Source organism: Cimex lectularius, unplaced genomic scaffold (assembly GCF_000648675.2).
Source record: "Cimex lectularius strain Harlan isolate CLEC.00 unplaced genomic scaffold, Clec_2.1 scaffold468, whole genome shotgun sequence".
In the NCBI taxonomy this organism is placed as follows: domain Eukaryota; kingdom Metazoa; phylum Arthropoda; class Insecta; order Hemiptera; family Cimicidae; genus Cimex; species Cimex lectularius.
The window spans coordinates 40816-56560 of NW_019394193.1; the positions used below are offsets into that span (position 1 = coordinate 40816).

A 15745-nucleotide genomic window follows, 5' to 3' on the forward strand; every position below is an offset into this window, starting at 1 on the left:
GACAGCTGAAAACCACGGAGGTAATACTTCGATGTGTATAGAAGAGAAAAAAACTGTACCAAAGCAAAGCACAACGAAGCTTTTTTTGAACGTCTAAAAAACCGAATATTCCTCTAATATTGCTGGTTTCCTTTCAACTAACCCACTTGATTCCATGCCAACGTTGAATTTACACTTGTGTGTGTACATAAAAGGCAATTAGGGTGACCGAGTTTTGACAACAAACCTCTAGATGGGGAGCAATGTTCAGAAAATAGCTGTATATCTCACAAAATTGATAATTTTCTGGTTTCAGCAGTGATTGCTGGTTTTGAACAATTTTTACCCGAAAGATTATTGTTACAGCCTTATTCTCTGACTCAAATATTGTAAGATTGGATTATTAAAACTTAATTTTTAGGAAATCAATTTTTTGCCTACTTTGCCTCACTGTGCGCCGCTGCTCTTAGCCCACGATAGCTCAAGTGGTTAGAGCAGCGGCGTATTTAGCCGAAGGTCGTGGGTTCGAATCCCCCTCGTCACACTAACTTTTCCAACTAAACAAAAACCTTAGATAAAAAGAATAATTAATTGAAATTATTTGATCTTTTTGACATAGAATCCTCATAAGCATGACCTTTAAATTGATTATTTCACAATTAATCAATTAATCGATTGTTCACTTTGGCTGTAAATCTTAATAGAGTGAAATCGACTAAACCTTTATTCTACAAGGTTTTTGCTATTAACAGTTCATCGCACCCTGTATATTTAACATGATTGCCCAGTACCCAATTTTGTAATGGGACAATTTCATCGTATTGAACGATTTGCAATAGAAAAGTTGAGGGAAAATGACAATTTTTCATTATTGTCATGCATTCAATTAATTGTCAATCATACATATACACATTTATATGTTGTCTACACTTGTTGTAATTGATATTATAGTTATATAAAAAATAGATATAAGGTAAATTTGATCATGAAAAATAATCAGGTACGTCGACAAGCTTTCGAGGAATATATTCATTTCATAACTACTTTGAAACAATTGCTCAAGATTATAACAATATTTTTAAAAACGTGGAGCTTATCTCAAAGAATAAGCTAATTCCCTACCGCAGGCTCGGGCAGGGCAAGCTGAGCCACCAAAGGACGAGGAAGGACTCTCTCTCAATTTGTTTGAAGACACCTGCTCTTTTTATGTAAATGGCAAAGAGTTAGTTGCGTATGTCATAGATCACATATTTTTTACTTTTATTTTTTCAAATCTAAATACATTTATTTTTTGGAAGGCTTTGTCATAATTTATTTAGATCAGGTCCCAATTTTTGTCTTTTCCGTTTAATTTAATTGAGTTTGTGGCACAAATTTTTTTTCTTATTTTTATTTTACACTCGCAAGGATACAAGTTTCCATCGTGTGAAGGGGATTCACGCTCACACGTAATAAGATTTACACGGTTAACGTATATAAACTTATTTATTCTCCTTCAGAAATAGTTTCAAAATCCTGATGAAGGGAATATATTCCTCGAAAACTTATTGAAGAAAGTGATTGTTTTTCGTTCTTTCAAATTTGTCTTATCACTAATTTTTTATACATATTTTGATAGTTTATATATGCATTTTAAATTACTTGTTTTATACTAAATGTTATCACATTGAACTATCATTGACACACACGATGGCAGTTTATTTATCAGATCTACTGCTGTTTTCAGAAAATTATACTTTTTTTTCATTTAACAATACATTACATAGGGGTGAAGCATATCCGGCCAGATTTAAAAATCCATCTGCTGGTTGCTTTACATTTTGGAATTTGTACAATATTTTATCTGTAAGTTGTGAAAAATAAATATGCATTATAATATTATACATTTTTAATTTAATACAAATAATAAACCATAATACACACATAATAGTGGTATGTTAGTTAAAACAGAAGGTCAGATTATAAATCTTTGCACTACACGTTTTTATTAATTTTTTGTAAATTCAAAAGCACTTTTAGTTTTAGATAATCAAATGCATCTGTTTCATTAGAACTCAAGCTTTCTTCGGCGTGGTATTTTAATTTAAATTTATGGACAATTTACTTGTAAGTGATTTTGAAATTGTTTCTAAACTGCTATCAACGAATGAGTTTGTTTTATATGTGCGTTAATTTCTATTAATTAATTATGTATCAATCCCAAAAAGGTTTATAATTGTAATTTACAGGAATTAAATCAACCATCGATTTATAGATAACTATAATACAGTATTTTAAAATCTATCCTAAATGCTTAAAAAACAATTAATTAAGGTTTTTAGTTGAGATAAAAATGTCAATGGCACGAGCGGGATTCGAACCCACGATCTTCGGCTAGATACGCCGCTGCTCTACCACTTGAGCTATCGTGATCTCGATCCACTCGGACACTAAATTCCCATCTCAACGCTACCTTTTGAATTTTCCCTCCTTTTTGCCATTTTTCAAATGTCGTGTAATCGGATTGGATTCTCGACGACAAATGAAATGGCCACGGAGAGCTTTAGTGAAGATATACTTCATTTTAAGTTATTAAATTCACTAGTTTTCGTGGTCCGCTTGACCAATTAATATATTACAATTAATTAAGGTTTTTAGTTGAGATAAAAAAGTCAATGGCACGAGCGGGATTCGAACCCACGATCTTCGGTTAGATACGCCGCTGCTCTACCAGTTGAGCTATTGTGACCTCGATCCACTCGGACACTAACTTCCCATCTCAACCACACCTTTTGAATTTTCTCTCCTTTTTGGCCATTTCATTTGTCGCCTAGAATCAAATAGATTACACGACATTTGAAAAATCGAAAAAAGGAGGGAAAATTCAAAAGGTGGCGTTGAGATGGGGAGTTGATGAGTTGACTTTTTTATCTCAACTAAAAACCTTAATTAATTGTAATATATTAATTGGTCAAGTGGACCACGAAATTAGTGAAGCTAAAAAAAACTTTTCTGTGTGAAAATAATTAAACATGACATATTATGTTCTGTCTTTACCATTGTTAAAAAAATATTTCATGGCAAAAAGCAAAAATATTTACTGATTGAAATATTAATTTTGATATCAGTGTCATTTTTATGAACCCCAAAAATCATCATAAATTCAATAAGTAAAATACTAAATCTATTTACTTTTTATAATCACTTTATAACGAGAGTAATATTTACAAAAATGAAATGACCTAATCTGCAATAAAATTATTCCTACAGTGTGGGTTAATGGCGGCCACCGACATCCCTTTAAATGTGACTTCCTGCCTTTGTTTGGCATGTGTTTCACGGTAATTAGACAGGATATGTTTAACTTATGTCGTCACTGTTTTTTATTTTTGTATTAGGGCGTTTTTGGGAAAAATTCCGTGACACGTTCACTTGTATTTTTGGTTTAGTTTGTCATGAAACAAAAAGTTTTGATCTAACTCTCCAAAAGAGCGGGATTCAGATAAGGGCTATTTGAAATGGCAAGATACTTATTGTACCATGTATAAGTGTACCATGAGCAATTAATTCACAATTAATTGAAATGATAAATAAATGAATAGATTCTTGGTTGAAGAAGTTGATCAAATTTCTTCCTTCCGAAAAACGATGGTCGAAAATAGTTTTTCGAGAAAATCATTAGAACGGTTTCGCCCAATTAAAATCGTGTGCACTGTTGATTTTAGCGTTAAGAAAAAACATTAAAAAATGCTCATTGATGACTATCTTGCCATTTGGAATAATTAAGCCCCCCCCATTCTTATCCCGCTATTCAAAATTGACGTGTATCTGTTTTCCCAAGAACGCCACAATCCTGCATTCCAGCCATTGGAGAGGAACAGAAGTTAAACTCACCCTGCACAAAAATGAAGGAGAAATAATATTATAAAATCTATACAAAATCCTAAATATGTCCTGCAAGTACGTGCCAAAATAATTAAACGCGACGTACTATGTTCTGTCTGTCTTAAACAAGTTTCAAGCATTTATTAAATTAAATATTAAACCTAATGGTTTTAATCATTCAATATTTATAGTAAGATTTAATAGAATTTCTGATAAGACTACTGCGTCTATTTCATTTAAACTGATTTTTGAAAAATAACGGACTGCTATGGGTTGCTCCACCTCTGTCTCCGGTTGACAGCAGTACGTCCGGGAACCCAGCCACATAAGTGGCGTAAGTGAGTGGACTTCCCAGAAGTATACTCCCTAGGGTCAACACATGGATGAGTGACAGCCCTTCAGGTTGAAAGTGCAACAGTCTATTTGATTTTATAAAAAATGGCAAAACCATTTCAAAACTACTTTTCAATTTTTTAAAAGTTACAAAACTTACAGTCAAAATTTCCACCATTATTTTGAGTCAAAAATTAATGAAAACCAGGGGGCACTAGTGAGTTTTCACCCTGTATCCTGATTTATTTTAGAAGGACTACTTATTGGACATTGCAGACCCCGGAAAAACATGTCAAACTCGCCGCATCAGAGAGCAGCCTTTGCAGATGCCAGGAAGAAGAAGAGGTACTGTGTTGTGCGGAGGTGCAAGATAAAATTTTAATCCTGGGAGAGGAAAAGTCTAGGTCTGTAAAAAGCTATCGGATCTGGTAAAAAGTTTTGAATTTAACGAAAAGCTCTAGATCTTCAATGATGGAGATATGACAATAGACCAATACTGGTCGTTGTAGGCCTGGTCTAAAGAAACTGACTCCTTTTAAATTTTAACCTTTAACCAACGAGACACTGTCCAACTTTTCACTTCAGAAAAACTCTATTTTAAGATTTGAAACTTATATGTATTGTTTTATAATGTTTAAATTTGTTGCCATTGGATGCAAAATTCATAGGTAATAAAAAAATGGAAAACGAATTTTGTGTGGTTCATCAACATCACATGACGGATATTTTAAACCAGCAACCAACAAAGGAGAAAGTTTTTCGTTTCACGATATTTTCTTTATAAACGAAAACATAATCTTTATCGTGCCAACGTTTCGATCTTTATTGAGATCATCTTCAGGGCCTGGGATTTACAAACATTGTTTATATATTACAATTACATTTTGGATGTGGAAAAGTGAAGTTATACAATGCAAAATATATTTTATATATTCAATCAAAGTGTCTACTCTCTCAAAGTGTTTGTCTTCTGTGTAAACTTGTACTTTGATTGAATATATAAAATATATTTTGCATTGTGCATAAATTCACTTTTCCACATCCAAAATGTAATTGTAATATGTAAACAATGTTTGTAAATCCCAGGCCCCGAAGATGATCTCAATAAAGATCGAAACGTTGGCACGATAAAGAAAATGTTTTTCTGAAACCTACATCACACCAGACTGCATCTCACGATTTCTAAATAAATATTGATTAACGGTCACTAATCACCACACAAATATGAAATACTTTTCTACTAGTATCTTTTCTACATATAAGTTTAAAAAAGTAAAAGCATTCCTAAAAATATTACAAGATTTTTTAAATTTTCGGCAAGCAAATCTTCAATCTGAGTAATATCTAGTTGAAACTGCCCGCAGTCTCAGATCAAGCCAAGCAAGCGCAACTGAAGTGTTATGAAGAATTGCATAGCCTAAGGCGTTTTGTTAGCTTTTGCTTTTTATCTTCTTGGCAATTTTGTTAAGGTTCATTTATATTTTGAAACAATGACAGAAGCTTTATCATTGTAATTACCACTATAAATTGTAACACCTAATTAATAAAGTATGTGACTTGGTCGTTTCCTGTTATTTTTAGTCTATCCCCGCCGAAATATAAAAGAAAGCTATTAACCTTTTTTAATCCCGATTTATTATCTGCCAAAAAAATTTTTTTTAATTTTGTAGTATGAGATTGTACCTATGTTTTCTCCACCAATTCGAAAAGGTGGAAATTTCCTGATGAACAGAAAGCTTCAAGAGAATAACATAACTTTTAGTTATCTATTAAATAAATAGATTTACGGAAATGGGATTTTTGAAGAACAAACAGCAATAAATATGCCGAAGATTAACTAGCATTTAGCTAAAAAATAATTAAATTAAAAAAAACATTAACAAGTAAAACTCGACAAAATTTGTATTTTTTACCAGGTACTTTACTATATGTATTATGGTGTACAGGTAGGTCAGCAGTATAAATGATATAAAGGATGGGACCAAAAATGTTCCCTTGTGAGACGACGGCTTGTACCTGTCTGATTTCTGAGAACTCATTATCTCATCTAATGAAACAGCGTTTGGGTCGATAGGATAAGTCAATAAAGAGTGGGTAGGAATCGTTTAAAATTATAAATAATGCCCTTGCGCGAGATCCTATCAGAACGCACTCTCGCAATACTACTCTTCATTCTCTAGAGCAAAGGAGATAGTGTCGATTACTCTGAAAACTTGTTGCATCGTGGAGGTATGGTATGGTGGAAAAGGATACTTGGAAGCGGGGTTTGTATTCCCCAGGCACTGCAGCCTTCTGGCTTATTGTACCTTCCTAGTTTCTTAGTTCAGTGCAATAGACTCAATCCTTCTTCTTAGAAGTATCAGGTCATTGACTTTTGCTGCTTCAATTTGATTCCCTAAGTCTTTTCAGTACGTTAGGTTAAACCTCCATTGAGCTGTTGCTTTGCATTCGAAGATGATATGAGTGGCTGTTTCCTCCTTTTCATTACATAATCTGCAAATGGGATCATCGCTGTATTTACCCATGTTGTGTAGGTGTTTTCTCAGATACCAGTGACCGGTTAGTAGACCTACCACTCCTCTCAGTTTGGCCCTCTCCAATTGCAGCAGTGTTTTTGCCAGTCTCGGCGAGGGTTGTTTCATCATAAGTTTACTATGTCTAGCACCGCTAGAGTTTATCCACTACTCCTTTTGTTTTGCTTGGATCCATTCTGCGATGGAGGATTCTATATTTGTTTTTGTTATCCCAAGAATAGGTTCGGGGCCTATGTATGGTCTTGCAGATCCTCCTCTGGCAAGACTGTCTACTTTCCCGTTACCCAAAATTCCCCTGTGCCCTGGCACCCAAGATATCATCAGGTTGTTGTGTGCATCGTGGAGGAGAAAAAGGCTGATGGGTCTGAAAGTGGATATGTGGCGAACTGAAATCGTTACACTGAATCCTACTGTTATCCCTAAAGCAACTATTTCTAAAGCTGTTATTAATAACTAACTATAATAATAATAATAATAAGTTACTGTTACATTTGCCCCAATTCTCAATATTTAATGATTGGTAATTACGAAAGTAATTTTTATTTTAAGATAGCAACATGGAAAAATATATAACGGCTGACTTACTGCGTTGGAAAAACCGAATCCAACGTGTGCAAAAAGAAAGTAAAGAACTATTCAAAAGCATTCCTGAATTGTGAAAAATTCCAAAAAGGGAGCAAACAATTTTCTTCTGCAGGTTAAACATTTTGTTTAAAATATATGCCGATTTAAAAAATCCACAGGTCGAATTAAAATTACTGTTGCCCTCGTACGTGTTAGTATGTCAAAAAGATACAAGTTTAAAAAAATGTATTAATTGGTTACCTTAATAAAGAAATTTATTCTTTGTTAAGTGTATAATAAGGTAATTTTAATGTAGCGGACAGAAAAGTGAGGAGGGGCCGAATATTGGTCCGAAAAAATGTGGTGGAATAGTTTACAAAATAAAAACTAAAGGTGTATATTAATAAACAAAAGGAACATAAGAAAAAAGATAAAATTATACTATAACAAAATTATATATAATAAAATTGTCTGTAGAGGCATATTTCGTGTAGTAAAACATATCTGTTCGTATCTGCAGTAATGTTTTAAGCTTAAATCTTCATAAACATGGATCAGATTTTGTCTCGTCACCAGGAAAACAGAACGGATTGACCTTTTTGCACTCTCGAAAGATGGTTTATATTTGTAAAATAATGATTACAATTTTTTTTAGCTAAGCCCACTCTTAGACCTTAATGGACGCACATTTTTCGTTTCTAATGAACTCTGCCGAACCGTTATGTTACATAAACTCCACTTTTCAATCAATTTCTTTAATATTCTAAGATATGAATCATTTCATTCATTTTCATGTTGTAAGAACATTGCAAACTATGAAATGTGGTGTACTACGTGAATTTCTTGCTGCTTCAACTATTTCTAGTGGAAGCTTGGGTTTTCTTGATATACACAATAAAAGTTTCCAAATTTCAAACATTTATTTCCCCAACATGCTTGGATAAAACGCAACGGCATTTACTTTATATTTAGGGATTCACTTCAAAAGTAAAGATGATGATGATGCTGAGTAACTGGGGTTTAGTATTCGTCAAGTTCTGCAGTCTATAGTTCCGAAGTCCATGAAGTACGAAACTTACTAGATCTAATCAAGTAATTTTGTGCTACTCCCTTGCCGGATATAAAATACTTTGAGCAGTGAAAATTTGATTTATTTTGTAGTAACTCATTTTATAAAAGATGAACCGGACTTTGTGAATAGTCAATGCTTTAAAAATTAACAGGTTTGAAAATTTACGGGAAATAATATTGTCTACCTCAAAAATACACATCAGTCCAAAATTTTCAACTATTATTCATCAATATTGTTGCTTGTGATTAATTATTTGTTTACATTTATTCCATTTATTGCTGACAGTAGTAAAATGAAAAATATTTTACTGTTTTCGTAAAGCTTAATGTTACAATGTTTTCCTAATGTTTTATATCTTTTTTTTAAATCCACATGTTTGACTGAGCCTACATTAAAAAATTGTTATAAATTCAATATAAATATCGTTTTGATTTTTAATTTTGATAGAATGTCATTACATTCAACATTTGGACCTTCAATTCAGACTCGTTTGGAAACTGTGACGAAATAGTATTGATCTACACATATAGTAATGATTCGAGGTATAGGGAATATAGATATTAGGTTCTGCGAACATCACGATATAAAGAATAATGCATGAAGTTTAGCAGGGTACAATAAATATGTTGTTTAGGGTATGTCCTCTTCTGTTGGGGGGGGGGGTCGATCGTTCTGGCTCCGGGACTGCCTGCCTTGTGGATATCAGGAAAAGGTGTTTTAAGGGTGAGTGGCAGGTGGTTCGGGGTGTGGTCGTCCATTCGGCGGTTTTCGGGCTTCCATCCAAGGGCGCAGAGGCAAAGCTGGGTTTATTACGGTCAATGCAAAAAAATCAATATAAATTATCCATAATTGCGCGTTTAAACCGGCGAACTTTGAAGTTCAATCTATGGGATCAAATGAGGAAAATAAAGTTCATGTTCGAACAGGTTTCATTTTTTCTTGCAATTGCATACTTTTGTTATGCTTGTATTTCACATTGTTCTGACAATTATTTATTTTAACCATTCCTTTTCGAATGGCATACCCAATTGATTAGCTACAGAAACGTTTTAATTCACAACTAAGAGGCTAGGAATTGTAAACACAATAAAAATAATAATTTATTACATCCATTATTATACAGAAATAAATACACGAACTAGATTTTTTGACAGCGAGCTCCTGCAGAGGATGATGCCGACTTTTAGGAAAAGATATCCGTCAAAAATAAATAAATAAAATAAATAACTAATAAATAAAAGGAAGAAAAGGGCTACGACAATCAGAAACAGCTCCCATATGACGAAAACGGTTTGATGGCATTTCAGGAGATTACGTCTTTGTTTGGTTTGCGATTGGTACTGCAGTAGTTGATCCTGAGCCATTCTGCGTCGAGCCTGGTTTCATCGGAGGCGGTGGTGACGGTGGTGACGGAACGGTCAAATTCAAGTACCCTCCACCAGCTTCGATCTAAAAAAAGGATGGTTTTATTAATAATGCGAGAAAATGAGTATGATCGTCCTTGGAGAGTGATTCTCAGAATTTCTTTTCCAGTACTGTAATCGAACCTTTTGAACACGGTGTTTTCACGGATTAAATTATGCTTAAGGACCAGCCGACCATGGATAGTCACATTCGGCCTATAATTCGAAATCCTTGGTTTTACCCTGGCCGTGGGATCTCCTGAGGACGGTTCTTCATTTATATAAATCCTTTCAGCCTTAGAAGGCGTCAAAAACAAAATCTGGGGAAAATAATATGCCGATTGTTGACAGCGTTTGACCGAGGCCAATGAGCGAAAACAAGCGTCTGGACTATTGGGACATTTCTTAGATTAAATACCACAAACCATCATATAATAAACTATTTAATCGATCAATCTTTATATCACTCAATATTTTACAAAGTAAATAAGCCTTTATCAAAATAACTAATCAAACTGCAAAGGTAGATAAAGAAAACGCGCATTTACTTTCCTAACATCTGCCGAATTTTGTAAATAAAAACTAAAGGAAAACAGCAAAATCCATTAAATGACGAAATAGTTGGCTGTCAGCCTGACAATGCTTTAAACACAAACCCATCAATGATGAAATGATTAGGCAAAACAGAATGGTTGGTATAAGAGGATTTTCATTTTTGTTCTTATATGAAATTGTTGAAATAGTAAATAAAGCCTCAAAAAATAAAACTATCCGTACTAATTTATTTATCGGGACACGTTTTAATGATAAATAAGAAAATAGTTGATACTGTACTTTGTTGATCAAGTTTTTTCTCCTCTATCGGAGAGATATCGCTATTTTTTGAATATTTTTTTTATGACTGTACTAAACAAAGTAGGTCAGAAAAAGTTGCATCACTTGAGCATTTATTGAACCCAAGTTGCCAAGAGTTTTGACACACAAAAATAGCGAGACAAGGTGGACCAGGATGATCAGAGACGACCGGACCTGTTCATCACCTCGTAAACATCAAGAAAATATATCACAAAGTTTAAACCCCTTTTTTTAGTTCTCATGTCATACAATTGAGTTGTGTGATCTTCTCAGGGTTTCGTCTTGTGTAATTTTATGCATTATATGATCAGCTTAATTTACACTCTAAAAAGATTCCAACACGAAAATCCACTAACGATTAAGTTTTTAAATTTTCAACTATTACGTCTATAAATAAAATACTGCAGACCTCAGGAAAACCATTATAGCTGGTTAAGTTAAAAACAAAAGAATGCAAACGTGCAATTGGTTTCTATTGTCCAATCTAGAACAATCTTGAATGCCCAGTAATAAACATAATAAAAATGTATGTTAATATCAGTAGTTTTGATAGTTTACTCTTATCGTCAGTTTATTTAGTTTCTTTTAGTTTGTCCTGATGAAAAGGTCAATCAGTTAAAACTTTATAACCGTGTTTCCAAAATAAATTCGGGTCGTTTCTGATCATGCATTTGATCAGTTGTTTCGGCGTTATCATGTATCAGTTGGTCTGCTTGTTTTTGTCAATTGTATCCTTTTACTGCAGACATCCTACACATTTGTCAGCCTATCAAGCTCAACATACATCTCAAATACTTTTAACTTATGCTATCTACTTTTATAAACATTTGAAAATGAGAAACTGGAATTTACTGAATCACAGACCAACCTCTCAAAGGACGACTAAAACATTTATTGTATAAACATTGCTGCTAAAAAATAAAAACCTTTTGGATTGTTTGATAATCCAGAAATTGTATTTTTTCAGTTTTGTGCAAATTTAAATTGTCTAATACAATTTACTTCGAGCTTATGTTAATGAATATAGCACGTGTATAATACATGAAGGAGACTTTTTTATTCAATGAATGTGAGAATTTCATTTAAAAATATAAAAAGAGGACTCACATGTTTGTCAACTTCGCAATTCCTTCCTGTAAATCCGTCAGGGCAGAGGCACCTGTAGTCGCCGTCTTCTTCGGCTACGCTGACACAAGTGGCTCCGTTCTCGCAGACTCCTACGTGCTCTTCGCAGTACTTCAGTTCTGCAACAGCGGGAAAAACCTTTTTGAAATAGGCACCAAGGAATGAGGAAAACCGTCCTTTCCCCTCCTGCGCGAACTGAGACGACGTCCTTTTCCTACCAAGGTCAATAATCTTCTCCCCCCAAGTGACGATTCGTCAGCGGATTTTTGCCTTAAGACGAACCGTCGTGGGAATCCGAAGCAATGAACTATGAGAAATTTTGTTTTCGGAAAGTCTAATAAGTAAAGACACAGCTTCAATTGATTAAAAGGTCATTAACGAGGTAATTTCCAGGAGGAAACAATTAAGTCGGTCAATAGTGCGATAATTAAACCTTCAAATATAATTGATGTTTATTTCCTCCTTTGATCAAAGTTTTTAATTTAAATTCTTTTGTTTTTCATAGATTTTCCAAAGCAAAACGGTTCTTCTAGCCCTAATCATGTGTAATTGAGCGCTATGCGTTCTGACTGTTTTGTTCTTAAGATTAAAATAGATTCATAGTATAACAATAATTGTGCTTGATTGTAGGATTTGCTTATGATTGGGATATTTTTCATGGGATCTGAAATGCAAAGGGAATAAAATGTAAAGAAAGAAGCTAGTGCAGTTCGGAAATATTTCCGTTTGTCTGTACCCTTAAAAACAATTTACTTTGCCATCTGTCACCCCTGACCTAACTTTAGAAACTGAAAAGAGCCAGTAGTTTTGTACACCCTCCAACTTCATCTAAAATATTGTCCGAAAATACTAAAGTTGCCGAACACACTGCGCTAAAAGTTTTAAAAAAACTGGTGGTTCAAGCAATTTATTTCTTTGATAGAAGACTATTATTCTAACTTTTCAGAGCCTTTGAACAATATTTCGTTATGGGAATCCGGCCTGATCCAACTTCATAAAAGGCCACAATTTTTCATTTCTGGCCGTTTCATATTGTACAAAGCTCCGATTAAAAACATTAACGATAAAAAGGTTTCTGATAGGATTAACGGTCTAAATTTTTCGAGTTTTGTTTGCTTTTTAAAATGAGATAGAACTGTTATTTTCAAAAAAAGTTTTTCGAAAAAAATCCACTGATGAAAGATTTGTGATGATAATATTCCTGCAGATATATCTGACGAGATGAATAAAACATGAAGTTTAGAAGGGTGTTAAAGATGTGGTTTAGGGTGTCGCGTTTTGTTCTGGCTCCAGAACTGCCTGGCCTTCTGGGTGTCATGACACGGAGTTGCATAAGTAATGGAGAATTGACCGTGTTTCGGTAAGTGGTCGTCCTCAGTGGATTTCGGGCTTCCAGCCAAAGGCCACAAAGGCAAAGCTATGGTTAATACGGCCAGTAAGAAAAAAATCAATGTAAATCTATAAATTATTTGGATCAAAACCAGCCCTGGTGTCCCGTTTGCGGAGAAAAGTAGCTCAGCGTCACATCTGGTCGAAGTACCGTGCCTTCTCAGGGAGCGAGTAGGCATGAGCCTGACAAAAAGATGGTACTCGGGCGAGCACTCGAAATTATTGAAGAATTTTATAAGTCCCGAAAAAAGGCCTTGTTTTCGTCCAGGCATCTGGTCGGTTTTATGCAGTTTTTCTCATGGCGTCGTTGAAATAGTACCACTGCAGTCAGAAAAGTGCTCTCTCCTCAGGCTGTGGACAAGTATCAATGGCTGATTCTCGACTCCCAGACTGTGAGAAACTATCAGCGCCTGCTGCTTGGAGCCTTTATACGAAAACTCGATAATATAGTCGATCCTTCAAGTGACTCGGACGCATTGCCCCGCCGCGGGTATATTACCTGTCGACGCCCGACGTCAAATTTCGTCACGGGGTCTCACGTGTGACGAGATATTTTTCGAACCGCTCTGAAGGCAGTTTCCTTGTTGATCCTGCCAGTAGTCACATGCTTATCTCAAAGATTAAGCCATGCAAATCTCAGCACAGACTATAATAAACTGAAACCGAATAATGCGAAAGAGAGACTTTGGATCGAAGGAAGAAGGACGTCACCCTGAAGGTGACCCTCTTTGCCGACGTTGTTAGACGACTGTAATCGAACGCGCGACGCGAGCTTATCAAACACTCGTGTTGTAGGTGGGTCTATTCTAAGTTAGTCTTTCGATCGTGACAGGTGACAAAGAGCTATCCCGGGCAAAAGAACCGCCTTTCGCTAGAGCGAAGGCAGAGACGAATGCCATTGGGATTCGTAGAATCGTGTCACGATCGCTGGACTTCGACTAAGTCTTCGAGCTCTCGTGGAGAAAAGATGTACAGCGAAAGAAAGACCGGACGACGCCAATGACGTATCCCATAGGGTGTGGGTCAGAGAATGTTTAAAAAAAATAAGGACAGATCGGTACTGAAGGCGGAGGATTCTTGGCCGAAGAAACAGGAAGATAATTCCAGTACCGTCACTCACTGCGCTGGGTCCGCCTCGATGGGGTACTGTATCTAATTAGTCGGTTAGTCGGACGTGGTGCCGGTGCCGAAAACCCGAAGGTTTACATGTCTTGACGAGACGTAAGATACGGCGATTCAAAAGGAACAGAGGTAATTCTGTACATTGACTATACAGGTGTATAGTATAATTTTTAATTTGGATGTGTATATTATTACTGACATAATTATTATTTTCGTAATTTAAAAAAAATAGGCAGATGTGTTGGCTTTATATGATTACCGGATGGTGGTTACAATTTTAATGTAGAATAGACGGGTGGTAGATCTATCTCATCCTCTCTGCTAAGCAAATTTCAAAAAAACATTATGGTTGAACCCATAAATATTAACATTTTGAGTAGATTTATATTTGTTATCCATATAAATCAATTATAGTTTCAATGTTTTGATGAAGTGGGTATTTCACTCGAAAGGTTGAGGTATAACTGAATTTGATAACTGAATTTTTTCCCTTCTTTTCAAAGTCGCCTTATTACTGACTTTTTGTACACAGGTACAACACATTTAACACTAAAAAACGCACATACACATTGATTATCAAGAGTTCACATACATTCTTTACACCCCAACGAAAATAGGCAGACCAAAACGATCATTAACGAACAAATAAAAAGTATAGTTTGGTCTTTCCGATCATTTTGTTCTTCCTACCCTAGCTTTGTTGAATCACTGATGATGGTAAAACGCGACAGACCAACCCAGCGAAGATAGGCAGACGAAAATGATCGGAAGAACCAAATTGCAGGTACACCGCCTACTACAGCAGGAAATCTCACTATATAAATTTTATTTTAGAATAAATTTTCATCCAATTTTTACTAAACACGTACTGTCCTTTTCCAGGATGTGGATAAAAACCATTTACATTATATATGGAAAAGTCCAAATCCTGTCGGGGTCCAGGGCTAACCTGCCCAGCGAGTTCCCATGCCCCGATCCACGATCAGCCCAGCGAGACCGAGCGCCCCTGACCAACCCCACAATGGCATATTGGATATAGACTATATAATTATTTTATAAGTTATAAAACCAGGTGATGAACTAGGAATTTGTTGTTGTTGTTGATGTGTGTATATTTGTTGTCTGTTGTGAGGATACTTTTTAAACATCTAATTTGTTTGCTGAAATAAATCTGTATAAGGCGTGCATTATTTCTTTGTTGGCTATCATCATAAGATGATATTCGTTCTAGTGGGTAATGCTAATTTGTTTTGTACTAATGTTATGAATAGAACATCTCTGTTTTGAGATGCCAAGGGGCATGATAAAAGGTCAGGATCAGCTGAGGTCTTTCTGCCACACTCACATGTTGGATTGACTCTGACCCCTATTTTGTGGAGATAGTATGGAAGACTGATATGATTTAGCCGCAGACGAGATATTGAGGCAAAGAGTTTTCTTGGGCCGCCTAATTTGGAAAACAATGGTTTAGCCGCTATTTTCGGTTGCATTATTGCATATACCTT

The 15745-nt window shown here is 35.1% G+C and overlaps 1 protein-coding gene across 1 annotated transcript in view; it reads right to left on the minus strand.

The window, feature by feature from the left end:
- Nucleotides 1-9433: 9433 nt before the first annotated feature.
- LOC106670207 (neurogenic locus protein delta-like) overlaps nt 9434-15745 on the minus strand; it is a 30468-nt gene continuing 24156 nt past the window's right edge. Inside the window, exons 8-9 of the mRNA XM_014400319.2 lie at nt 11712-11848; nt 9434-9795 (exon numbers count right to left, since the gene is read on the minus strand). Of these exons, the coding sequence (XP_014255805.1) occupies nt 9658-9795; nt 11712-11848 (275 nt within the window). The 3' untranslated portion in view covers nt 9434-9657. The remainder of the gene's footprint in view (nt 9796-11711; nt 11849-15745) is intronic.